Here is a 27,746-nt window from a genome sequence, read left to right on the forward strand (position 1 = left end):
TTCATAAAAATTATAAAATGTTAATTCCATACTTTAAGAACATGTTCTTACAAGAAGTATAATTTATACACATCAAAATTCTAAACTGTTCAATTTACTTTACTGTCACAAAATTCCATCCATGAAACAAATTTCAACTGAAGAGAAATTGTAGTGATTTACAGCAACGAAGCCTAGACCATAAGTCAGCTGACAATTATGTAAATTAGTTAAAAAGGTATTCATTAAGGCTAAATCTACAACTTTAAAAATAAAATTCAAAACATGGTCTTTATTGCTGTATTTAATCTAAACATGGTCTTTATTGCTGTATTTAATCTAAACATGGTCTTTATTGCTGTATTTAATCAAAACATGGTCTTTATTGTGTATTTAATCAAAACATGGTCTTTATTGCTGTATTTAATCTAAACATGGTCTTTATTGCTGTATTTAATCAAAACATGGTCTTTATTGCTGTATTTAATCTAAACATGGTCTTTATTGCTGTATTTAATCTAAACATGGTCTTTATTGCTGTATTTAATCTAAACATGGTCTTTATTACGTATTTAATCAAAACATGGTCTTTATTGCAGTATTTAATCTAAACATGGTCTTTATTGCTGTATTTAATCTAAACATGGTCTTTATTACGTATTTAATCAAAACATGGTCTTTATTGCAGTATTTAATCTAAACTTTGATATAATGAACATTTTATGAGTCTTTACTTTTGTGCCAAAAGACATGGCAAACTTAAAAAAAAAAAAATGAAGGAATTTGATCAGTAGATGTACTGAATACTAATTTCAAAAGAATTTACTAATCATATATCATTAGCCAACAACACTCAATATTAATGCAAATCCCATGTACAGTGAATAGTATATACTAATGCTGAATCTGTACATTATTGATGTTTTATTGTGATTCAAGTGTTGCCCCAATGTTAATTGATTTGTAGTGATCTAACTGGTCCAGTGGGAAACTAGCAGTTTTTGGTTTGGGGGGGCTGGATGACACACTGAACATATCATTGACTTAAATCATTCCAAGAAAATGGGAGCTAAATACCTTCCCATGGACACTTAGGCAGCAAACCCATGATGGTCTGGGCAGGTACTGAACCTGTGACACTTGCAATACAAGTCTGATGCATTACCAACCGGGCTACAGTAGCACCCTATCTGTAGGAAAGTAACTGTTACAATTATATCTGAGTATCAATTTTTGTGGCCATCAACTTTTGTTGATTTGCAAACAAAATATACTTTTGTCAATTTCCACAAAAGAAACATTTCTTGTTGGGCCTTTAAGTGTTGTGGCAGTTACAACAATGACACAGGTAAGCAGACATGACAAATTTCTACTTTATAGTATTAAATCTATTTCAGCCCGGACTAACTTAATTGTCTCTCTACCTGATCATACATCTGGGCCTTGGTTTGAAACATCTGTTTGGTCCTCTGTATGTACAGCAGGATGTTGGAGAAGGTTCTAATGGCATCCTGATAACGGCGCATCATCATGTATGCAAAACCCACATAGTAAAATGTGGTGATCTGACAGGCTGGTACTCTAGAGTACATGTTCTGCAAGTAATGAAAAATCTCATTATCATCACTTTCTTCCATCCCATGTGTTGTGTATTCAGATTAAATTATTTACTGAATGACTAAAAATCGACTTCTTGTTGCAAGACAGTTTATGTTGATCACTTCTTTATTATGTGTGTTTGTAGAGAGAAAAAAATAAAAATAAGCAGCCTGAAAATCTAATAAACTATTCAACTTAATGCCTCAAGTAACAATAACAAAAATAATGTCAGAATGTCACAGTTTATAAAAATTTGCTCCAAAACACTCCATGTAACACATACTTTTATGTAACGTACTTTTTCAACATGTAATTTATACTTCATTTTGTACTAATTCTTTAAGCTGACCGTCGATTAATGTCAACTAATACTTGGGATGCCTATCATGTTTAATACTTGTTGAGAATATGACTATAAATCCGGGTCTATCTTTTGCCTAGTTTGTGAAATACTTATTGAGAAGTTGACTATAAATCCGGGTCTATCTTTTGCCTAGTTTGTGAAATACGTGTTGAGAAGCTGACTATAAATCCGGGTCTATCTTTTGCCTAGCTTGTGAAATACGTGTTGAGAAGTTGACTATAAATCCAGGTCTATCTTTTGCCTAGCTTGTGAAATACGTGTTGAGAAGTTGACTATAAATCCAGGTCTATCTTTTGCCTAGTTTGTGAAATACTTGAGAAGTTGACTATAAATCCGGGTCTATCTTTTGCCTAGCTTGTGAAATACGTGTTGAGAAGTTGACAATAAATCCGGGTCTATCTTTTGCCTAGCTTGTGAAATACTTGTTGAGAAGCTGACTATAAATCTAGGTCTGTCTTTTGCCTAGTTTGTGAAATACTTGAGAAGTTGACTACAAATCCGGGTCTATCTCTTGCCTAGCTTGTGAAATACGTGTTGAGAAGTTGACTATAAATCCGGGTCTATCTTTTGCCTAGCTTGTGAAATACGTGTTGAGAAGTTGACAATAAATCTGGGTCTATCTTTTGCCTAGCTTGTGAAATACGTGTTGAGAAGTTGACAATAAATCTGGGTCTATCTTTTGCCTAGCTTGTGAAATACGTGTTGAGAAGTTGACAATAAATCCGGGTCTATCTTTTGCCTAGCTTGTGAAATACGTGTTGAGAAGTTGACAATAAATCCGGGTCTATCTTTTGCCTAGCTTGTGAAATACGTGTTGAGAAGTTGACAATAAATCTGGGTCTATCTTTTGCCTAGCTTGTGAAATACGTGTTGAGAAGTTGACAATAAATCCGGGTCTATCTTTTGCCTAGCTTGTGAAATACGTGTTGAGAAGTTGACAATAAATCTGGGTCTATCTTTTGCCTAGCTTGTGAAATACGTGTTGAGAAGTTGACAATAAATCCGGGTCTATCTTTTGCCTAGCTTGTGAAATACGTGTTGAGAAGTTGACAATAAATCCGGGTCTATCTTTTGCCTAGCTTGTGAAATACGTGTTGAGAAGTTGACTATAAATCCGGGTCTATCTTTTGCCTAGTTTGTGAAATACGTGTTGAGAAGTTGACAATAAATCCGGGTCTATCTTTTGCCTAGTTTGTGAAATACGTGTTGAGAAGATGACAATAAATCCAGGTCTATCTTTTGCCTAGTTTGTGAAATACGTGTTGAGAAGTTGACTATAAATCCGGGTCTATCTTTTGCCTAGCTTGTGAAATACATGTTGAGAAGTTGACTATAAATCCAGGTCTATCTTTTGCCTAGCTTGTGAAATACGTGTTGAGAAGTTGACAATAAATCCAGGTCTATCTTTTGCCTAGCTTGTGAAATACGTGTTGAGAAGTTGACTATAAATCCGGGTCTATCTTTTGCCTAGTTTGTGAAATACGTGTTGAGAAGTTGACAATAAATCCGGGTCTATCTTTTGCCTAGTTTGTGAAATACGTGTTGAGAAGTTGACAATAAATCCAAGTCTATCTTTTGCCTAGTTTGTGAAATACGTGTTGAGAAGTTGACAATAAATCCGGGTCTATCTTTTGCCTAGTTTGTGAAATACGTGTTGAGAAGTTGACTATAAATCCAAGTCTATCTTTTGCCTAGTTTGTGAAATACGTGTTGAGAAGTTGACAATAAATCTGGGTCTATCTTTTGCCTAGCTTGTGAAATACGTGTTGAGAAGTTGACTATAAATCCAAGTCTATCTTTTGCCTAGCTTGTGAAATACGTGTTGAGAAGTTGACTATAAATCCAAGTCTATCTTTTGCCTAGCTTGTGAAATACGTGTTGAGAAGTTGACTATAAATCCGGGTCTATCTTTTGCCTAGCTTGTGAAATACTTGTTGAGAAGTTGACAATAAATCCGGGTCTATCTTTTGCCTAGCTTGTGAAATACGTGTTGAGAAGTTGACTATAAATCCGGGTCTATCTTTTGCCTAGCTTGTGAAATACGTGTTGAGAAGTTGACTATAAATCCAAGTCTATCTTTTGCCTAGTTTGTGAAATACGTGTTGAGAAGTTGACTATAAATCCGGGTCTATCTTTTGCCTAGCTTGTGAAATGCGTGTTGAGAAGTTGACAATAAATCCGGGTTATCTTTTGCCTAGCTTGTGAAATACGTGTTGAGAAGTTGACTATAAATCCAAGTCTATCTTTTGCCTAGCTTGTGAAATACGTGTTGAGAAGTTGACTATAAATCCGGGTCTATCTTTTGCCTAGTTTGTGAAATACGTGTTGAGAAGTTGACAATAAATCCGGGTCTATCTTTTGCCTAGTTTGTGAAATACGTGTTGAGAAGTTGACTATAAATCCAAGTCTATCTTTTGCCTAGTTTGTGAAATACGTGTTGAGAAGTTGACAATAAATCTGGGTCTATCTTTTGCCTAGCTTGTGAAATACGTGTTGAGAAGTTGACTATAAATCCAAGTCTATCTTTTGCCTAGCTTGTGAAATACGTGTTGAGAAGTTGACTATAAATCCAAGTCTATCTTTTGCCTAGCTTGTGAAATACGTGTTGAGAAGTTGACTATAAATCCGGGTTTATCTTTTGCCTAGCTTGTGAAATACGTGTTGAGAAGTTGACAATAAATCTGGGTCTATCTTTTGCCTAGTTTGTGAAATACGTGTTGAGAAGTTGACTATAAATCCGGGTCTATCTTTTGCCTAGCTTGTGAAATACTTGTTGAGAAGTTGACAATAAATCCGGGTCTATCTTTTGCCTAGCTTGTGAAATACGTGTTGAGAAGTTGACTATAAATCCAAGTCTATCTTTTGCCTAGCTTGTGAAATACTTGTTGAGAAGTTGACAATAAATCCGGGTCTATCTTTTGCCTAGCTTGTGAAATACGTGTTGAGAAGTTGACTATAAATCCAAGTCTATCTTTTGCCTAGTTTGTGAAATACGTGTTGAGAAGTTGACTATAAATCCGGGTCTATCTTTTGCCTAGCTTGTGAAATGCATGTTGAGAAGTTGACAATAAATCCAGGTTATCTTTTGCCTAGTTTGTGAAATACGTGTTGAGAAGTTGACTATAAATCCGGGTCTATCTTTTGCCTAGCTTGTGAAATACGTGTTGAGAAGTTGACTATAAATCCAAGTTTACTACCATTTATAGTCTTCTTATGAGTGAAGTCCAAGTGCAAAATGGCACAGACTCAGATCTACCAACTTATATTATTCTGACAGATCTGGGTCTTTGCTATCAGTAGAATATACAAAATAGGCCATGACTGCATAATATGTGATGGTATATGGATTCAATATTATGGTTGTAATTATTTTAGCGCAAAGAACATCTTATGGTGTTGGAAATATTTACATCTTTTTTCAATAATTAAATTCCTGGATAGTTAGTTGGCTGTTTGATTTGCTTTTAATGGCAAATTCTGCACTTTATATTGGCTGTATCATGCCAAGGAAATGAGAGCTATGTGCTTTTCCCAAGGACACAGTGAGTCAGCTGACCTGGGCATGTAGGTAGCCCATGACCCCTGGATTGCCTAATGCTTTATCAAATAAGCTACCATGGTTCCAAAGTTCCTGGACTAACATCAGACAAAATAACACTTATAACATCCATTCAAAAATAGGAACTTTAAATTTCTGGTTTGATGCAACCAAGAAATTCACAAAATTACAAGTTATGAATAAAACAGGATCCAAGCAAACGCATCCTACCATTTACTGCAACTACAAACAGCAATGGTATTTTTCTTTTCCTTTGTCGTACCTTTTTGTTGAAGTCAATGTTCTCCAGGACTTTGAGGGCCTGGTAGTAGTCTCCTAGCAGTGAATGTAGGCGAAGAAGACCAATCAGACTGAAATAACCCAGCATCTTGTAGAGTGAAAGTTGACCAAATTCACCAGCCACACTATCTGGGTCACCTGAAATGACCATTATAAACTGACAACATTTATACAAACAAGTGCCCAAGCTATATATATGTAGACATTCTGACATAAAACCTCTTATGACCTTTGATCCTGGGCATGGGCCAAAAGTCAAAATAAAAGCAAATCTCTAACAGGTGAAGACAATGTTTAAAAGAAGACCTAATTTCTAGGAATTATTTCACAGCAATACACACAGTATCTTAACACCATTAATTTTCAGTGAAGTGTTAATTTAAGCAAACAAGCAACACACAATTGTAATGAACTAAAAATCTGCAAAAATGTAATTTACACATGTTTCTTGTCTATCATTCCATTATGCAAAATTAGAACTATTTATTATGACTTACCTCCACTGGTATACACCTCCAACTGCCTGTTTATGCTCGACTTCTCCACAAGAGAGTGCAGCACATTTAACACACTGTGTACATTCCAGATCTGTGAATATATATATATATATATATATATATATATATGTGTGTGTGTGTGTGTGTGTATATGTAACTCTTCTCTTGGTACATGATTTTGTCTCTATGTATTATCTCATTATTGTTCCTGATTGTATATTGTAATAATCTATAATCAAGATATTAGATAAATAAAGGTTGCAGACAGGTATACAATTCTAATTAAGATATTAAGAAAGTAGACTGTGTAAGATCTATAAATAGTTGTTTATGTAGGTGTTTACAATCACTAATAATAATATTAATAATAAAACCTGTTAACAACTTTGGGATAATGTCTCATTGGCTGGTGGGGTTCTAAAAAAGAATTAAGTTATTCTCCATTGGCTGGGTTAGGTTAGGTGAGTTCTTTTATGATTATGTGGGATATTTGCAAAAAGGTCATGTAGCAAGAAGGAGCAAAATTTGTTTTCACCCCATATGCTTGTATATAATAAGTACAATGAGCTGGAAAATTTTAGTCTTATTTCTTACGTTCTTGCTGTAACATCAGTCGTCAGACATATTTAATATTGCGTTAGATATTATTTGGGAGATACATTTGTTTAGAATGTTCACTGAACTAAAAAGTGCTAACTGCACTGTGACATGAATGGAGGTTTATGACATAATTGTCAATAAGCCAGCAATGGCATTACTGCTTCCTGTACCAGATAAGACTCCATCCTTTGTTGGGTTCAAAATGTCACACTTCATCTGGAACTTCATATGTATCTCCTTGCTCTTGACATTTTTCCACAACACAGTGGATCATATACCTTCTGACCACAGTGCAAACACAGATGTTTTTCCATAACACAGTGGACCATATACCTTCTGACCATAGTGCAAACACAGATGTTTTTCCCATAACACAGTGGATCATATACCTTCTGACCATAGTGCAAACACAGATGTTTTTCCCACAACACAGTGGACCACTTGCCTTCTGACCATAGTGCAAACACAGATGGTTTACCCCACAACACAATGGACCACTTGCCTTCTGACCAAAGTGCAAATACAGATGTTTTTCCCATAACACAGTGGACCACTTGCCTTCTGACCAAAGTGCAAACACGTTTTTCCCACAACACAGTGGACCACTTGTCTTCTGACCAAAGTGCAAATACAGATGTTTTTCCCATAACACAGTGGATCATATACCTTCTGACCATAGTGCAAACACAAATGTTTTATTCCCACAACACAGTGGAACAATTGCCTTCTGACCATAGTGCACACACAGATGTTTTTCCCACAACACAGTGGATCATATACCTTCTGACCATAGTGCAAACACAGATGTTCCCACAACACAGTTGATCATATACCTTTTGACCAAAGTGCACACACGTTTTTCCCACAACACAGTGGACCATATACCCTCTGACCATAGTGCAAAAATTCTGCTGGTTTATGATGATAACTTCAAACAAGCAAGATATGTCTTGTACATATCTTCAACACCTTTAATTTCTTACACTTTCTGCAACTCTTTGTCATTGCTTAAATGAAATGACAGGAATGATAAAAATTTGGAAAATAACAATCCCAAAGTGTTCAAAAATCACAATACCAACACTTGTTACTGCAGTGAACATGAATGAATAACCAACAGCACACTCAGTGACACTATGCTGAAGCAAAGGGTCAGAATAAGGAACTGCAAAACAAATTCACAGAAATAGCTGATCAAAAATCCCACATAATGATTAGAAGCTGTAGCAAATACTGTAACTTTCTGGATGGATGGGTTGATGGATGGATGGATGGATGGGTTGATGGATGGATGGATGGATGGATGGATGGGTTGAAATCTTAAATATATTTCAGGATTTTGGAAGGTTATGTGGTATGTTATCTTGAGAATACGCAGTCAAAGTTTAATACTGGTAAGCAACTGGCTCAAGGGCAGCCACCTAACTTTGGTAATGGGATGCAATGAGTAAGACTTTCTTCCCTTTCTCTACATATACAGACTGAAAATATTAGTTGTCTTTTCATGTAGGGTGGATCAGCAGAGTAATAGAATTTATTTTCCTAACATTGATCAGGAAATTTTTTAAAGGTTAAAAACTGAAGTGAATCTTACTGACTGCAAACTGTTCTAAATATTTCTGGATTATCCCAACTCTTGTCAATACTTAACTTTGCAATGAAAATTTATAGTTAAAACAACACAATGACTAAAGTTCGAATGATTTTTATTATTTTTATGTTCTGTTTATCATGTGGTTCAATAACTTAAAAGAATAAGAGCAGAATAAAAATGCATAAAATTCTGGGAATTCAAATGCCTGAAAAACTTAATTTAACTACCTTTGGATGGGCTCTAAGATGTTCAATCTCTGCCGGGGGCTTCTTATTGAGCTTGCATCTGTAGATGCTGAAGGACTGGAACTGGAATGGCAAAAGGCATGACATTCAATTTAGACTGGAATGGCAAAAGGCATGACATTCAATTTAGACTGGAATGGCAAAAGGCATGACATTCAATTCAGACTGGAATGGTAAAAGGCATGACATTCAATTTAGACTGGAATGGCAAAAGGAATGGCATTCAAATTAGTCTGGAATGACAAAAGGCATGGCATTCAATTTAGACTGGGATGGCAAAAGGTATAGCAATCAATTTAGACTGGAATGGCAAAAGGCATGGCATTCAAATTAGACTGGAATGGCAAAAGGAATGGCATTCAATTTAGATTGGAATGGCAAAACGCATGACATTCAATTTAGACTGGAATGGCAAAAGGTACGACATTCAGTTTGGTAAGAATATATCCCTCTGACAAAAATCTGACATTTTCACACTTTCAGCTTTTTTTAATACAATGCAGTTTATTTCATGCAGATATTTCCAATCATAAATAATTGATAGAGATATATCATTTTAATTCTTGCATGCAATGACTAATGGTTTTACAGATTTCTTTATGACATTTTTTACAATGATGAATCACCTGAAGTGACATTTTATCATATTGTGGTTCTATTCATACTTCAAATCACTATTGTTATCATCCTTATATTTACTGAATTAAGTAAAATCACATATGCTGCAAAAGTGCTTCTGATTCACACATATGCATTATACATACTTGAACAACATGTCTGATTCACATATATGCATTATACATACTTGAACAACATGTCTGATTTATACATATGCATTATACATACTTGATCAACATGTCTGATTCACACATATGCATTATACATACTTGAACAACATGTCTGATTCACACATATGCATTATACATACTTGAACAACATGTCTGATTCACACATATGCATTATACATACTTGAACAACATGTCTGATTCACACATATGCATTGTACATACTTGAACAACATGTCTGATTTATACATATGCATTATACATATTTGAACATGTCACTGATTCACACATATGCAAGATACATACTTGAACAACTATCTCTATGTACAAAATTATTCATGGACAGTGACATTCACTGTATTTGATAGTAAATTCAAACCTGGAATTATATTACTGTGTATCAACAAAGACTGTTGGTACAACACACAAAATAGTCTGCCACTGGCACATCAACTTCTTCAGAATTGGACATAATTTGGATTTCCACTAAAGTTTATACAGAAGTTTTACATTATTAGGACTTGTGTCTGTTATTCTAGGATTATTTTGGGATTTAATTTGCTATACCATAACTTTTTTGTTTCATTTTTGCTTTGCATTCTAAGGAAATAAATTATTTGTTGAATTTTACAAAGCTTGTTGCTTTTCCCTCTTTTCTGTTACTTATTTTAAAAGTACAGACTCGTATCAACATGTATTTAACTTTGTTAATTTGTTATTTCTGATTGCCAACAGCATGCTGCACATGACATGATGTCACTAATCATCACCTGGTGTTTCGAGCTTAAGATAGGACATTTTATTACACAAATGACCTGACATTACCTGTGCATTTTTTACAGATAGATGTTCATTTACATGATTGCAAAATGGGGTGTAGAGTGTGTGATTTGGATTTTTAACGTAGCTTTAACAATTTTTCAGTCACATCACTACAATGTCTGCAGTATGGCAGTTTATAGTGATGTCTAGCAATGGTGCATAATGCCGCAGACATGTAGCATGATGTCCCACCCACTCATTATCCTGACACCAGGCCAACCAGTCATAATACTAACCTCTTAATGCTGAGTGCCATGTGAGGCAGCTGTTATTACCATCTTTATATGTTTTTGGTATGACTCAACCCTGGTTCGAACCCACGACCTCCCACATCTGAGGCGGATGCTCTAACCACTAGGCCACCGGAGCAGTCAAAATGGGCATAGAAGTGGCTCTTAATTAATAATGAACGAAGCTTAATGTCATGCTGCATTGACCTCAAGTGCAATCTATATTTCATCACGGGGGGGGGGGGGGGGGGGGGATTTTTGTATCAGTTTAAATCACTCAAATTTGATCCAGCTGTATACAGAAATTACAACTGGCAAGTACAGTTATGAAAATGAGGGATTTACAGCATTGTTGTAATATTATTTATTATCTCATCTGTCAAATGGAGGACATTATGGGTTGAAAGAAAGCAACTCACGACTTTGTATTGTATCTCAATTTCCTTTTTAAAATACTGGAAACAACTGTATAAATGCCATGGAGTGAAAAGAAAAAAAACCACCTATTTTATATAAACTAAAGTATTACTGTACATTTTACTGGCATTCTGTTTACCTCTCCCCTTCCCCCCATCACACAAACAGATTAATATAATTGTCTATTATTTTTGCTTTGTTGTTCTTTGGTTGTTGTTGTGGGGTTTAACGCCATTTTTTCAGCACACGATAGGCTATGCATGGCGGCCAGTATTAATGGTGGAGGAAGAACCCGGGAAAACCCCAAGAAGAACCACCGACCCACGAGAAGCTACTGGCAAGCTTTCTCACATACCCACATTAGCAGAATCCTAGACTTGAACCCACACAGAAAGAGGTGAGATGGCAGTGATCCATAACGGAGAGTGCTTTAGACAACTCGGGGCCCCTTGTTGTTGCTCTTTGGTAAAAATGTTTAAGTAGTATGACTGGCATTAAACATATGTGCATAGGACAAAATTATACTTTGTGTGACACCACAATACAGTATTGCATAACATGTGACATCAGAATACAGTACTGCATAATATGTGACATCACAATACAATATTGCATAAGATATGACATCAAAATACAGTATTTCATAACATACAACATCACAGTACAGAACAGCATAACATGTGACATCACAATACAGAATAGCATAACATGTGACATCACAATACAGTATTACATAACATGTGACATCACAATACAGTATTGCATAACATGTGACATCACAATACAATATTGCATAAGATGTGACATCAAAATACAGTATTCCATAATGTACGACATCACAATACAGAATAGCATAACATGTAACATCACAATACAGAATAGCATAACATGTGACATCACAATACAGAATAGCATAACATGTGACATCACAATACAGTATTACATAACATGTGACATCAAAATACAGTATTCCATAACATATGACATAAAATACAGAATAGCATAACATGTGACATCACAATACAGAATAGCATAACATGTGACATCACAATACAGAATAGCATAACATGTGACATCACAATACAGAATAGCATAACATGTGACATCACAATACAGAATAGCATAACATGTGACATCACAATACAGTATTACATAACATGTGGATCACAATACAGTATTGCATAACATATGACATGCTGTGATAAACTGAATTGTAGCACAAGACCACTGTATACAAAAGTTTGCTACTTTCTTATTATTACTTATTACCTGGTAGATGAATTCATCAATTATGTCCCATAGCCACTGGTTTGGTAGCTCCAGAGGGGCTGGACGATCTGCATCTGCACAAGAAAAACATATTCCTATTTAAAACCATGATGGGGTCTAACAAATTCCAAAATTGGATGGTAGCAGGATACCAGGAAAAGAACGCAGAAACACAACTGAAATTTAGTTACCCATGAGAGTGTACCTGTATGTGAACCTGTTAACTTCAGGCCATACCTTTAACTTCTTAAATGATATTAACAATTACTATCCTTTATATTTTTGCAGGTATATTATAAAGATATACAAAATAATTTATGATATGATATTTGGCAACCTACTGGGCAACTGGACTTCGAATATATGGTAGCCCACATGGAACAAATATGACAGATAAGAGAACAGTCTGACTTGATTGAACTTCTATTAAAAAAAAGGCATACCATGCCATAACAAATAAATATGCTTTGAGATCACTAATGATGATTAATGTGTATAAAAGTAATTATGTAAAACAGAAGAAAGATCCAATCGGAGGGAAAAGGACATTTTAATTTTTTATTAGCAATACATATAACAAAATAAAATGGCAAGAAGCAAATGTTTATTTTTTATTAAGAACCCACGAGTGATGTTTAACATTGAATGTACACCATTTTCTAAACTTTTGCTGAGCTGAACAGGCTTGTAACTTACTCAGGATATAATTGAAGAGGTTGCAGTAGTTGTAATATGATTCAAACCTCTGTTCCAAGGTTGGTCCACTCTGAAATTAAAACAAATAACTCTTGAAAATTACTTAAGTTGATTACAGTAACAATGCCAATCAAGACCTAATATTTCTTTTTTAACTTGTGATTAAATGGCTTTTTTATTTTGCACAACACTGCATGTACAACATATGCTTCAAGGCATGTACAGTATATGACTTGTGGCATGTACAACATATGCTTCATGGTATGTACACATAGCTTCAAGGCATGTACAACATATGCTTCAAAGCATGTACAACAAATGCTTCAAAGCATGTACAACATATGCTTTAAAGCATGTACAATATATGCTTCAAGGCATGTACAACATATGCTTCATGGCATGTACAACATATGCTTCAAGGCATGTACAACATATGCTTCAGGGCATGACCCAAGGCATGTACAACATACTTCAGGGCATGTACAACATATGACTCAAGGCATGTACAACATACTTCAGGCCATGTACAACATATGACTCAAGGCATGTATAACATATGATTCAATGCATGTACAACATATGCTTCAATGCATGTACAACATACGCTTCAAGGCATGTACAACATATGACTCAAGGCATGTACAACATATGCTTCAGGGCATGTATAACATATGCTTCAAGGCATGTACAACATACTTCAGAGCATGTACAACATACAACTCAAGGCATGTACAACATATACTTCAATGCATGTACAACACTAGCTTCAAGACATGTACAACATATGACTCAAGGCATGTACAACATAAGCTTCAATGCATGTACAAAATAGGCTTCAAAGCATGTATAACATATGCTTCAGGGCATGTATAACATATGCTTCAAGGCATGTACAACATATGATTCAGGGCATGCACAACACATGCTTCAAAGCATGTACAACATATGCTTCAAGGCATGTATAACATATGCTTCAAAGCATGTACAACATATGCTTCAAAGCATGTACAACATATGATTCAGGGCATGTACAACATATGCTTCAAGGCATGTACAACATATGCTTCAAGGCATGTACAACATATGCTTCATGGCATGTACAACATATGCTTCAAGGCATGTACAACATATGCTTCATGGCATGTACACATATGCTTCAAGGCATGTACAACATATGCTTCATGGCATGTACACATATGCTTCAAGGCATATACAACATATGATTCAGGGCATGTACAACATATGCTTCAGGGCATGTATAACATATGCTTCAAGGCATGTACACATATGCTTCAATGCATGTACAACATATGCTTCATGGCATGTACAACATATTATTCAAGGCATGTACAACATATGCTTCATGGCATGTACACATATGCTTCAAGGCATATACAACATATGATTCAAGGCATGTACAACACATGCTTCAAGGCATGTACAACATATGCTTCAGGGCATGTACACATATGCTTCAAGTCATTTACATCATATGCCTAAAGTCATGTACAACACATACATTCAAGGTATGTGGGAATGAACAAGATAATTTGTGTACTTGATGTATATCTTGACTATTGATTCCAACTTCAATGAATGGATAAAACAAATGTAACAGGATACTAAGCATAATGATCAAATGATGAATGAACCTTAAAGGGCTGTCTGTAGCAAATGTATCAATCTTAGAAGGCTGTATGGAGTAAATGTATGGAGTAAATGTATCAACCTAAAAAGGCTGTATGGAGTAAATGTATCAACCTAAAAAGGCTGTATGGAGTAAATGTATCAACCTTAGAAGGCTGTATGGAGTAAATGTGTCAACCTTAAAACGCTGTATGGAGTAAAAAGTATCAACCTAAAAAGGCTGTATGGAGTAAATGCATCAACTTTAGTAGGCTGTATGAGTAAATGTATCAACCTAAAAAGGCTGTATGGAGTAAATGTATCAACCTTAAAAGGCTGTATGGAGTAAATGTCTCAACCTTAAAAGGATGTATGGAGTAAATGTATCAACCTTAGAAGGATGTATGCAGTAAATGTATCAACCTTAAAAGGATGTATGGAGTAAATGTATCAACCTTAAAAGGCTGTATGGAGTAAATGTATCAACCTTAGAAGGATGTATGGAGTAAATGTATCAACCTTAGAAGGATGTATGGAGTAAATGTATCAACCTTAGAAGGATGTATGGAGTAAAAGTATCAACCTTAGAAGGCTGTATGGAGTAAATGTCTCAAGCTTAAAAGTCTGTATGGAGTAAATGTATCCACCTTAGAAGGATGTATGAAGTAAATGTATCAACCTTAAAAGGCTGTATGGAGTAAATGTATCAACCTTAAAAGGATGTATGGAGTAAATGTATCAACCTTAGAAGGCTGTATGGAGTAAATGTATCAACCTAAAAAGGCTGTATGGAGTAAATGTATCAACCTTAGAAGGCTGTATGGAGAAAATGTATCAACCTTAGAAGGCTGTATGGAGTAAATGTATCAACGTTAGAAGGATGTATGGAGTAAAAGTATCAACCTTAAAAGGATGTATGGAGTAAATGTGTCAACCTTAAAAGAATGTATGGAGTAAATGTATCAACCTTAGAAGGATCTATGGAGTAAAAGTATCAACCTTAAAAGATGTATGGAGTAAATGTATCAACCTTAAAAGGATGTATGGAGTAAATGTATCAACCTTAAAAGGATGTATGGAGTAAATGTATCAACCTTAAAAGGATGTATGGAGTAAAAGTATCAACCTTAAAAGGATGTGTGGAGTAAATGTATCAACCTTAAAAGGATGTATGGAGCAAAAGTATCAACCTTAAAAGGATGTGTGGAGTAAAAGTATCAACCTTAAAAGGATGTATGGAGTAAAAGTATCAACCTTAGAAGGATGTATGGAGTAAAAGTATCAACCTTAAAAGGATGTGTGGAGTAAAAGTATCAACCTTAAAAGGATGTGTGGAGTAAATGTATCAACCTTAAAAGGATGTATGGAGTAAAAGTATCAACCTTAAAAGGATGTGTGGAGTAAAAGTATCAACCTTAAAAAGATGTATGGAGTAAAAGTATCAACCTTAGAAGGATGTATGGAGTAAATGTAACAGGGAAAATGTTAAGTGCATTTATATATATGCTGACTCATGGATACAAAATTGGTTCTACTATAGAACCTTGTGGGGAAACTTCCTGCTTCATTAAAAAATTGGGGGAATTTTCTAAATAAAGTGGGATCCAACAAAGTGTTAAACTATAAAACATCAAAATCTACTGGCCTATTTATTCATTTATGTAACACTCCTTTAAAACAGGTATACTAAGCTGATTCTTAGTAATGATTCAGCTATAAAATTCATAGATTCAAGTATATAATCTGGTGCCATGTTGTCTTGAACCTTGTGCATAAGAACTGATTCAACGTATTTCATCTATCTTTAAAAGGTAACTATTAGAGTTTTCCATTAAAGTTTTACTGACTACTTTTCATCTGATAAAGTTCTAGCCACGTCTTTTTGCAGGCATTCAGTGTTTCAACATATTGTAAATCACATATAATTTTGTTGTATATTTTATTATATTATTTAATTTTGCTGAGATAAAAAAAGTTAAATTTAAAATCACAAACATTATATCATAAATCATGTCTTTGTGACCCAAGGGACCTGTAAAGATTGCTATGTCTCTATAGACAAGTCTCATCAAGGGGCCTGTAGAGATTGGTATGTCTCTATAGACAAGTCTCATCATGGGCCTGTAGAGATTGCTGTCTCTATAAACAAGTTAATAAGTATTAACAGGATAACCAGTAATTGTTTATGCCACTGTGGCATATTTACAATGGTTATAAAAAACTAAATATCCAAAATATGGGATCATCCAAAGCAACAAAATATTTCCAAACCATTCTTTCATATACAGCCATATTAGTATAGTACATGTATGGTGTTCAGGAAGCTGTATCATCTCAAATGTTCATCCACTAATGTCAAATGAAAAGTGATACAGCCTCTCCTCATCTACACTGATTATGGTTTTATTACATAAATTTAAAGAAACATTTTTTCAAATCAATTCAAGAACTACCTTTCATAGCATGTTAAGAAGACTATTAACAGGTGATGTGATGCAATATCCTGTGTACAAATATACTATTTCTAGATACATAATATACAGGTAAATTCTCATGAATGTGTTTCTGTTGGATTTATTCAATGTGAGGACTTGGAATCCACTTCGTCTTTTGGAAAAAATTGGTTGATGCACATATTTGACAGTGATGCTGCAATTTGTCCTATTTTTGTAAAGAAGCATTTCATCAATTTCACTTTTAAAACTGAATAGGACTCCAATCATCAAGCTGCAACAGGCCAGTAGTACAATGTCAGACCTGCCAAACCTAACATTACCTCCTCTGTAAGGCAGTTGACTTTTTTTCCATAAGCCCATTTTTCAGAAAGGTATAAGAAAATATCATGCACTGCTATTCTAATGCTGGAAGATCTTAATTTAAAAAGTTATCTTTGAAAATAATGCAGCAACATTATTTTCAACTAAAAAGTTTGTAAAGTACACTTAGACCTTAAGTACCACCTGTATAGTTTCCCAAACTGCAATTCAAAACCCTATAGTGCACACTGGCTTCTTGCTACCTCCATAATTGATGGATTTATTTTTTATATTTCAAATGATGACAGCAATCGGATCTCCCGCCACGAGACATAATAAACACATGTCCAATAAACACAAGTCTGCCCTTCATGCTTTTTTCTCTCCAAGAATTTGAATATTCCTTATTCTTACTCTGTACTAACACTTTGAAGAAACCTATTCTCCCCTTCATCGTGAACATGTACTGCTTTAATCAGAGCAGTGCTCTGCCATTTCCATCAGGTTGCGAAATAAAGACAAACTTTATCCTGAATTACTTTCATTCACAGAGAACAACATGGCAACAGAGGGAGACAAAGTCACAATCTGAACAACCCAGCATTTGCTGTCATATGTGGTGCAGTGATGTTCTGATCCGTATTGTTTTTATGAAGCCATATTTGAAAATTCTATTGGGAACAACTACATCAGACAGATGTTTTACTTGAAAAAAATATGTGCAGTTTGTGCATATGAGGTCAAGCTGACCAGCTCCACTAAATCTAATATGAAACAATCACAGACAAATCCGATTTTACCACAACAATCATATTTCCGTAATCTAAGTTTTATTCTGCAAGTCTGTATATTAAGGGTCATTTTCAAAAGACTTACGGTCAAATCACAATGGTTGGCAGGTCACCAGCGTGCTTTTATAATGATGCAAAAAGACTGCTGATCGTAAATTACTGTCTGAAGTTTGATACTTTGAATATGAACTTAAACATATCAGGCTGTCAGAAAACACTAGTAGGTGATAAAGCTGTCCATATCAAATTGTCAGAAAACACTAGTAGGTGATAAAGCTGTCCACAGCTGAATGTCATAAAAGACTATTATCTGATACAGATGCATCTATCAGATTAACATAAAACACTTGAAGGTGAAAGACATATCCATATCAGATTGTTAGAAATGATTAGGTGGAGTTGTGTATTAGTTATCAGGATCTGTTCTAGAACTGAAAATTTAAGGAGGAAATTCTCCCCTTCATTGGAAAGAAATTAATTTTTCCTAGTAAAATATGTTTCTTCGAGAATACTTACAGAATCATAATACCGTAGCAGAACTACTACTATCTCTCAAATCCCGCCCTCGCAGACACTACTTTTAGCTAAAGGGAGCTAAATGTTCTTGGCCAACCTATGCAACGGTCAGGCAGAGTAATCTTACCTTAGGTATAAGATTTGGCGGCAAAGCCTAAGAATACATCAGTTACTACTGGAGCAGACGGCATGCTCTCTATGGATGTAACTGTGGAGAGGCCAGGACGGTATTATGATTGGGTAAGTATTCTCAAAGGAACATATTTTACTAGGAAAAATTGGTTTCTTCTTCAAATGCATTACCAATCATATTACCTTAGGAGAATAGGTAAGAGGTGGAGATAGGTACATCCCCTTACCCCTGTGGCTGACAAATCTCAGAGATAAAAGCTTGAGAAAGTGGACTCCAATCTTGATCCCTCAGCTTGACTGATGCTGATTAGCAAACAATTCTGGTCAAATGCTAGGCTGGTGGCAACCCACTTAATCTGGGATAAGACAGTCTGTGTTGATGCTCATGTCCTGTCTTGAGAGGCAAATAGAGGTGTGATCTCCCTCAATTCAATGTCTCTGTTCTATTAAGGTACCAGCTGACAGCCCAAATTGGGTCTTGTAGGTGGTCTTCAGCTGACATGTCCAAACTAGACAAAGACTTCATGACGAAAGAAGAATGTCAGTTCTTGATGATGAAAGAGAATGCAGTCAATAGTAAGACTGACCCATCCATTCAGAACTGCACATAATTCAGGTCTGCTGATAGAGCATGTTTTTCGCTAATTCTGCCTGCCATTGCTAACACCATGATGAAGCAGGTCTTGTATGAAAGGTGTGCCTGAGATGCCCTTGTTGGAAAGGTGTACCAGAGATGCCTTTTTTATGAAAGGTGTGCCAGAGATGACCTTGTAGGAAAGGTGTGCCAGAGATGCCCTTGTAGGAAAGTTGTGCCAGAGATGCACTGAATGAAAGGTGTGCCAGATGTGCCCTTGAATGAAAAGTGTGCCAGAGCCAGAGATGCCCTTGAATGAAAGGTGTGCCAGAGATGCCCTTGAAAGAAAGGTGTGTGCCAGAGATGCCCTTGTATGAAAGGTGTGCCAGAGATGCCCTTGAAAGTGGTTCAAATATGTCTTTTTCAGCCAGTTATTACACAAGATAGGTTCCATATTGAGCATAAGGCTAACATTTAGGTAGGTCAGATCAGTCTTTGTTTTGTTGATATCCACTCTTCCATAATGACAATAGGTTCAGTGATCATGTAGTGGTAACATTTGATCACACTCTGTGTGAACTTTCTCTCCTTGAAAAGCCAGAGGAAGTTTGCTATCTGAGGTAGAGATGCCTGGAGAGGTAAGATGTGTTCATTTGTGCACAACTGTGAAAATGTGCCCTTTGCCTTTATATGCTTTCAGAGTGGAGGACTTTCTTGCTAGAGCAATTCTCTCAATGACTGGTGGTGAGAATTGTTTATTTCTGAAGGCCTGTTTCATATGATCCAGATGTGCAGATTCTATAGCTCTGATTACGAATGACAAGAGGACATTGATCCATGACTTCTCCCATCTGACTGGAAATACGAAGGCTGGGAGTTGGTATTACACCTTGTAGCAAACAGGTTCACCAATGGTCGGTCCCATCAGATACATATCTGAATGAAAACCATTCTGTGTGTATTAGCTGATTGTTCTGGGACAAAGGTTCAGCTAGTACACTAAGAGTCCTGGAATATGACAACCTTGTATGCGGATTTGTTGTTGATAACACCACTTTAGAAAGTCCCACATCAGGACACAAAGGTCTTGAGACTTGGTCTCTCCTTGTTGTTTGAGTTAAATCACCACTGTAAGCCATGGTTCCTCCTTGTCATCTGAGATAAGTCACTAATGAAGAGTTTTCAGAAAGAAATAGGAACTCCTTTGCTATGCAAATATTCCAGCCACCAGTGAAAGTCTTTCACAATGGCCATTGTCAGCAGAATTTATTGATATGAAGACATCATACCTGGGGAAAGTATGCACCGCTGGCTTCCTGAAAGTATGGTAGTAGGTGGAATACCCAACCTTCCATACTTGCATCAGTACCGACTGTAATCTCAGTAAGTTGTACTGGAAGATGTATATCCACCATGAGCCAAGTTATGGTGCCACCATTATGTGCAGATGGTGAGAGGATGGTCCAGCGGGTAACTTTAGGCCTCCATTCAGGCAGAAGAATCATTCACAATGGGTGTATAGGAAGGGGACCTAGGACCATGAGGCATGCTGCTGCATTCAGCAAGCCTAGTAGGCAAAGAAATTCCCATGCGGAGAGAATTCCTTGAAAGTAAAAGTGATACCACGGTTCACATTTCAATGCCTGATCCTGAGGGAGACGACATATGATGCTTGTGTATTTAACTCCATACCTATGTGGACTAACTGTTGAAATGGTACTAAGTCCAATCTTTTGTTGTTGACAAGGAGTCCAGATTAGTAACAAGGGATATCATGTCTAGTTAGATCTAACTAACTGATGTTTCTGCAGGATGTATCACCATAGAAATGGTCCAGACATGCGCCATTACACGATTCATCAGATGAGTGAAGCCGCAAGGGTCAATGCTGAGCCCAAGTGGGAGTGCCCTGAATTGGTATATAATGTTGTAGGCAAAACAGGAACATCCAGGAAGCCTTGTGAATAGAGAGATGAAGGTATGCACTGTTTAAGTCTACACTGATGGCTAAGTCTCTCTCACGGATGACATTCAAAATGCACTGTGATGTTTCCAGTGAGAACCAAGGAGTGTGGATGAATTGATTGAGAGCATGTATATCAATGACCAGACACAGAGTGCCATTTGCCTCTGGGACCAAGAAACTGGAACAAACGATAGGACCCTCTCGGCGCTATATCCACTTTGGTATGCGAGAACTGTGGTTTTCACTGGGTGAAGCTTTGAAAGGACAGTTACAGAGATTTGTGTCCTTTGAGTGACCCTTGAGTCCTCTTGCTGATTTCCCTGTATCAAATATGTGGGAAAGAGGGAAACTGGTCTCCTCAGAGGCCTGTTTGCGAACTTCTTTAATATGGCTGTGAAACAGATGGATAGATGATAAAGACCGTGCTCTTAGCTTGGCCTTATGGTGGAAAGTGCAGGCAGAGAACACTAATTTGCTTTCCACCAATTGTAAACTTGTAGCTGCAGTTACAGCAATGACCAAAGTGTGTTGATTGGCTCTATTCAATACTCTGGCCATTCTTGAGACTAACTCCGATGCATGTCTTGAGGTATTTGAAGCTGGAGAAGATAATCCACGTTCTACCCGTTGGAAGATAACCATAGAGATGAAGGTCTAACACTGAAGCAACAGCAACTATTTTGCACACTAACTGCCAAGTGTCTTCAAAGGCCATCCGGTCCATACGTATGGAGTGCGAGTTTGTCATGAGGCAATTACTTATAGGGAGAAAAACCCACAGACTGCCTGTACAAGTAAAAACACTGAAGTTGGCATCTGGATGCTATTAATGCCTTGGAATAGAAACTCACCAATATGTACCCATTAGTAATGACATTACACATAGATTAGGACAGACTTGCACATACATAAAATAATTATGGCCCTACTTAACATGAAGTTGCTTAGACTCCCCATGCAAGTACCTAAATGTGTGATGACGACGAATTGTTAGGAAACTGTAAAGGCAAAATTTTGATAGGATAGGAAGAGAAAAAATTGAAAATACAGATGGAGTATACTTTCCTTAGAAGTGAAAAACTCCTTAAACTTGTAATGGTCTATCTTCCACATGTATTCTGGCTTTTGTGAGGTCTCTCATGACAAAAGCGTACTTCATGGAGTAGAAACTGATGTACTCATATGCTTTGCCACCAAGTCTTATACCTATGGGGACATGGCTCTGCTTGACGGCCACGGAAGTCAGTAGACAACTTTTAGCTCCCTTTAGCTAAAAGTAGCATCTGGGAGGGCTAGAATTGCAAGGTAGTAGTAGTTCTCCTGAGATATTATGTTTGGCTAACATATTTGAAGAAGAAAGAGGGGAGTTTTTTGAATACAAGAGGGTTTTAATGAATTAATTGTAGGACTTAAAAATATAATTTTGATTTTTCAGCACAATTGCTTAGAAATCTGTGTGAATCCTACAATCACGCATCCTAAAATTGACGATGATTTATAGGTCTATTACAAACTCAATCATGCATCCTAAAATTGATGATGATTTATAGATCTATTACAAACTGAATCACGCATCCTAAAATTGACGATGATTTATAGGTCTATTACAAACTCAATCATGCATCCTAAAATTGACGATGATTTATAGGTCTATTACAAACTCAATCACGCATCCTAAAATTGACGATGATTTATAGGTCTATTACAAACTCAATCATGCATCCTAAAATTGACGATGATTTATAGGTCTATTACAAACTCAATCACGCATCCTAAAATTGACGATTATTTATAGGTCTATTACAAACTCAATCATGCATCCTAAAATTGACAACAATTTATAGGTCTATTACAAACTCAATTATCAAGCTCCTAATTTATTAAAATAATCCAATAATGATTCTGGTTATTTCACTCTGGTTATTTCACTGAATACTCAGTTTGCTGGAGATGAAAAACAATTAAAAATAAAGGATCACTTACTGGAACTCTGGCATAGATATGTCTGAAGTACAATTCCTTGTACAGGATCAGAAAGGTATGATCTGCAAGAAAGATCAATCAATTATGACCCAAACCAAAATACTATAAGAAATGTAAAAATAACAAAACCAGAATGCAATAAATTATGACCCAAACCAAAATACAATAAGAAATGTAAAAATCAACAAAACCAGAATCCACAATCATTAGTCTCCACTAACCACTGTAAACAGTATCATGCAGAAAATAAATTCAGATTAAAGTGAACTAAGCCCTTTTTCTAACACAAGATTTTTCTGGCAGTCTTTTATCTTTACGTCTGAACTTGTAACTATTTAACCATTGGAAATATGACTTTGTAATTGTCACCATATAGGCAGTATTGTGATGTCATATTGTGAAACCACCTACCTACATTTTCTATCATTTCAAAGTAGAGATAACAAAAAAATTACTAATGTTGTTAAAGACAAACACTTAACTCATGTTAGTAAAGCATAAAAATTAAGTTACAGTGACCTTCTTTAGCTTTAAGCGTGTAGTAGTAGCAGACATGTGTCTACCAAGTTTCATGATTGGAACATAAACACCTCCCAAGAAATCAACTCTCAATTTGCAGAAAGTCCCTGAGCATGAAATGTAGGCCACTGAGATGCCTTTTCCGAAAAAGATGTAGAACTTTATCAAGGCAAAATGCATCCATCACAAAGTTTCAGGACTAAAGGTAGGATAATATGCATATAACATGCCTTGTATAGTCATGATCTAAATGCCAGAAAAAGATAAAAGTCATGATGAGCACGTAAAACTTAAATTTTACATTAGTTTTATAAAGAAAATATTAATTCTCTAATAATTACTCATATAAACAGAAGAATCACCTTATCAGAGGACATAAACCCTGAGGGGTAAACTGTCTTAACGGATCTATGTACTTACCATGGCCAACAATGGGAGCCACAACTTCTGCATCAGGCCAGGGGTTGGTTTTGAAAAATCTGTCAGTCAGTTTGTTAAATCTGAAAGAAAACAGAGTTACTGACAAATACTTTCTTATACTATCCTTTTAGTACAAGTTTAAAACCATATTATACTTTCATCTGTAGCAAAATCTTTTAAAATGAATGAATGCCCCAAATTCATCAATTATTGTGACATATCAATGTAATGAAAATATGAGGAATTATGTTGTTAAGCAAACTGAATGTCACTGCATTATCTTTCTGTCAAAAATTTTCATTTCACTCATTTATGTTGTTTATTTCCTTTCAAACAAGCTGACATCTAATTCAAAACTATTTTTTTCAAAACCTCTAATGTACATGTTGAAAAATTCTGAAGATGTGTATTATAATATGTTTTAACATACTGTAACGTGCTCCACCCCGGGGTTAATTTCCCAGCGCAAGCTCCCTTATATTTAGAGAATTTCTTCCTGTTTCGATGGTTCGGCAATCCTCAAACTGAGACTTTGGATTGGTTGCAATAGTATAATGTACTGGTAGAACATAGTACGTCGTCTGATAACAGACGAAATCTCTGTAGAAATAATGGCTTCTTATACTAGCTACTTATCCATGAGGAGATTATTTATCTAAGTAAATAAACAACATAAAATCTGAATGAGAAAAATAGAGGATTCATTTTAGTCTTAACATGTCAATAAACACTTCAATATAATAGAATTCACATATTCTCTTCCTAGTCAATAAATAAATTAGTATAACAGAACGTACATATACTTATAACCAGCAGTCTCAACAGTTAGTATTAAATAATAATATTGATCAAATATAATTTACTGTAATACTTTTATAATATTTATAGGGGTAACATTAAAATCCCAATACAAACGGATTCAAATAAATAGAATTAACAGACGAAACGGGTGACTATTTCTTTTACGATAAAAATATAAAGTCATACAAATGTACTGAAATAGCGTTATGGAGGCCCTATATCCCTACGTAAGAGTATTCAACACTTCATCTTCGGCTTTGATTTTCCTTAGTACATAAATTTACTATTAAATTTTTATATTGCATAAATGAATGTATATTTTCTAATATTATTATTTCTACTTAGAGAATGATAACATTCCCTATCACTTTTGGAAGTCGATAATATATTGTAGTTGTATACGAACCCGATGCCGGTTGAAGGGAAACTGACTGGTTTGCGCGACACCCATATTTATAACCTTCGGTTGCACTACACAGTGTAACACTCCGCCAAAATAGTACATATTGTTAACAAGTATTTAAGACTCAATAAATACTAAATATCGTTAAATTATTGAGATACAAAACAAACATTAAATGCTAATTATATTATTACAATCTTGATCGCAAACGTATGGTCAAACACTAGAATCCTTGTGTCACATGTATAAACAGTAAACATTGCCCTCCAAACAAGTTGGTGGTGTGGGAAAATTAGAACATGCACCATCCTAATGTGTTATCCTCGCAGGTGAAGGTAAGTTCATTATTTTCTTGTTGAGCATAACTTATTCTACGTAAAAACTAGTTATATCAACTGTTTATTGCTGTTCAATAATGACTGCATATACCGCGTAGTTGAAATCTGAGGTGCCTCCAATACGTAAATTGCCTCCAAAACAAAGATGGCAGACATCGTGAAATACATTGAACGTTGTACATAATATCAATCATACAGAACATTTGTTTTGTAATACATCGAACTTAACATAGTCTCAGAATATCCAATTGTATGTGAAACTAGTATATGTGTGATTTACAGCATTGAAACAATGTAAACCAATGATATGACACATTGGAGGTGCCTCCAATACATAAACTGCCTCCAAAACAAAGATGGCGGACATCGTGAAATACATTGAACGTTGTACATAATATCAATCATACAGAACATTTGTTTTGTGATACATCGAACTTAACATAGTCTCAGAATATCCATCTGCATATGAAACTAGTATATTTGTATTCATGTAAAATTCGTAACAATACATTAAGAAAGCATTACTTGTAACAAGGCTTGTGATACTTGCATCCAAAGTATTGTAATGCATAAATCTTTTAAAACATTCATCAAATGTCCAACAAGTTCTAACAATGTGTCTCTCATCTCTTAAAATTTTCAATATCATACTCCTGATATGCTTGTATAGCATACTCTTGACAACTTGTATATAATATTATTAATGAACTTATAAACCACTCCTGACATACATGAATATGATATGCCTGACATGCCTAGAAATCATACTCTTGACAACTTGTATATAATATTATTAATGAACTTATAAACCACTCCTGACATACATGAATACAATATGCTTGACATGCCTAGAAATCATACTCTTGACAACTTGTATATAATATTATTAATAAACTTATAAACCACTCCTGACATACATGAATACGATATGCTTGACATGCCTAGAAATCATACTCTTGACAACTTGTATATAATATTATTAATGAACTTATAAACCACTCCTGACATACATGAATACGATATGCTTGACATGCCTAGAAATCATACTCTTGACAACTTGTATATAATATTATTAATGAACTTATAAACCACTCCTGACATACATGAATACGATATGCTTGACATGCCTAGAAATCATACTCTTGACAACTTGTATATAATATTATTAATGAACTTATAAACCACTCCTGACATACATGAATACGATATGCCTGACATGCCTTGAAATCATACTCTTGACAACTTGTATATAATATTATTAATGAACTTATAAACCACTCCTGACATACATGAATACGATATGCCTGACATGCCTAGAAATCATACTCTTGACAACTTGTATATAATAGTATTAATGAACTTATAAACCACTCCTGACATACCTAGAAATCATACTCTTGACAACTTGTATATAATATTATTAATGAACTTATAAACCACTCTTGACATGCCTAGAGATCATATTCTTGACAACTTATATAACACACCTGACAACTATGTATCAAACTCCTGCAATACCGAGATACCATTTACTATACATGTCACACTATCAACATGCCTGTACACCATGCTCTTGACATGCCCATACATCATGCTCTTGACATGCCCATACATCATGCTCTTGACATGCCCATACATCATGCTCCTGACATGCAAATACATCAGGAGCCAAACCATGATTGTCTTTGTTATTCAAACACAATCTCTTCTTCAAAAATGATAATAAACATTTTACGGTTTTTTTTCGTATTGTTAAGAATGTATTTTTTGTGTACAAGAAAGATACATGTATATGAAATTTTGGAAGCCACGCCACAACTGTGTTATATCCAAATTCATTTTATAATGGAGTGTGCTATAGCGGGGTCACACTGTACTTTGTTTTACCAAACCTCCCACACACCAGCCATTGCCATACAATCATACCGACAGACCTGGCCTGTCAAATCAAAAGCCAGGTTGCCACAGACTGTCCAATCAAAAGCC

The 27,746-nt window shown here is 35.5% G+C and overlaps 1 protein-coding gene across 1 annotated transcript in view; it reads right to left on the reverse strand.

Moving 5' to 3' along the window:
* The window catches only part of LOC149802423 (eukaryotic translation initiation factor 3 subunit L-like), an 83,998-nt gene that overhangs the window by 28,156 nt on the left and 28,096 nt on the right, over nucleotides 1-27,746 (reverse strand). Inside the window, exons 4-11 of the mRNA XM_089951630.1 lie at nucleotides 24,219-24,298; nucleotides 23,280-23,341; nucleotides 12,936-13,005; nucleotides 12,240-12,313; nucleotides 8,699-8,779; nucleotides 6,278-6,368; nucleotides 5,764-5,918; nucleotides 1,404-1,574 (exon numbers count right to left, since the gene is read on the reverse strand). Of these exons, the coding sequence (XP_089807756.1) occupies nucleotides 1,404-1,574; nucleotides 5,764-5,918; nucleotides 6,278-6,368; nucleotides 8,699-8,779; nucleotides 12,240-12,313; nucleotides 12,936-13,005; nucleotides 23,280-23,341; nucleotides 24,219-24,298 (784 nt within the window). The remainder of the gene's footprint in view (nucleotides 1-1,403; nucleotides 1,575-5,763; nucleotides 5,919-6,277; nucleotides 6,369-8,698; nucleotides 8,780-12,239; nucleotides 12,314-12,935; nucleotides 13,006-23,279; nucleotides 23,342-24,218; nucleotides 24,299-27,746) is intronic.

This window comes from Sinohyriopsis cumingii, chromosome 3 (assembly GCF_028554795.1).
Source record: "Sinohyriopsis cumingii isolate HCF-2022 chromosome 3, ASM2855479v2, whole genome shotgun sequence".
In the NCBI taxonomy this organism is placed as follows: domain Eukaryota; kingdom Metazoa; phylum Mollusca; class Bivalvia; order Unionida; family Unionidae; genus Sinohyriopsis; species Sinohyriopsis cumingii.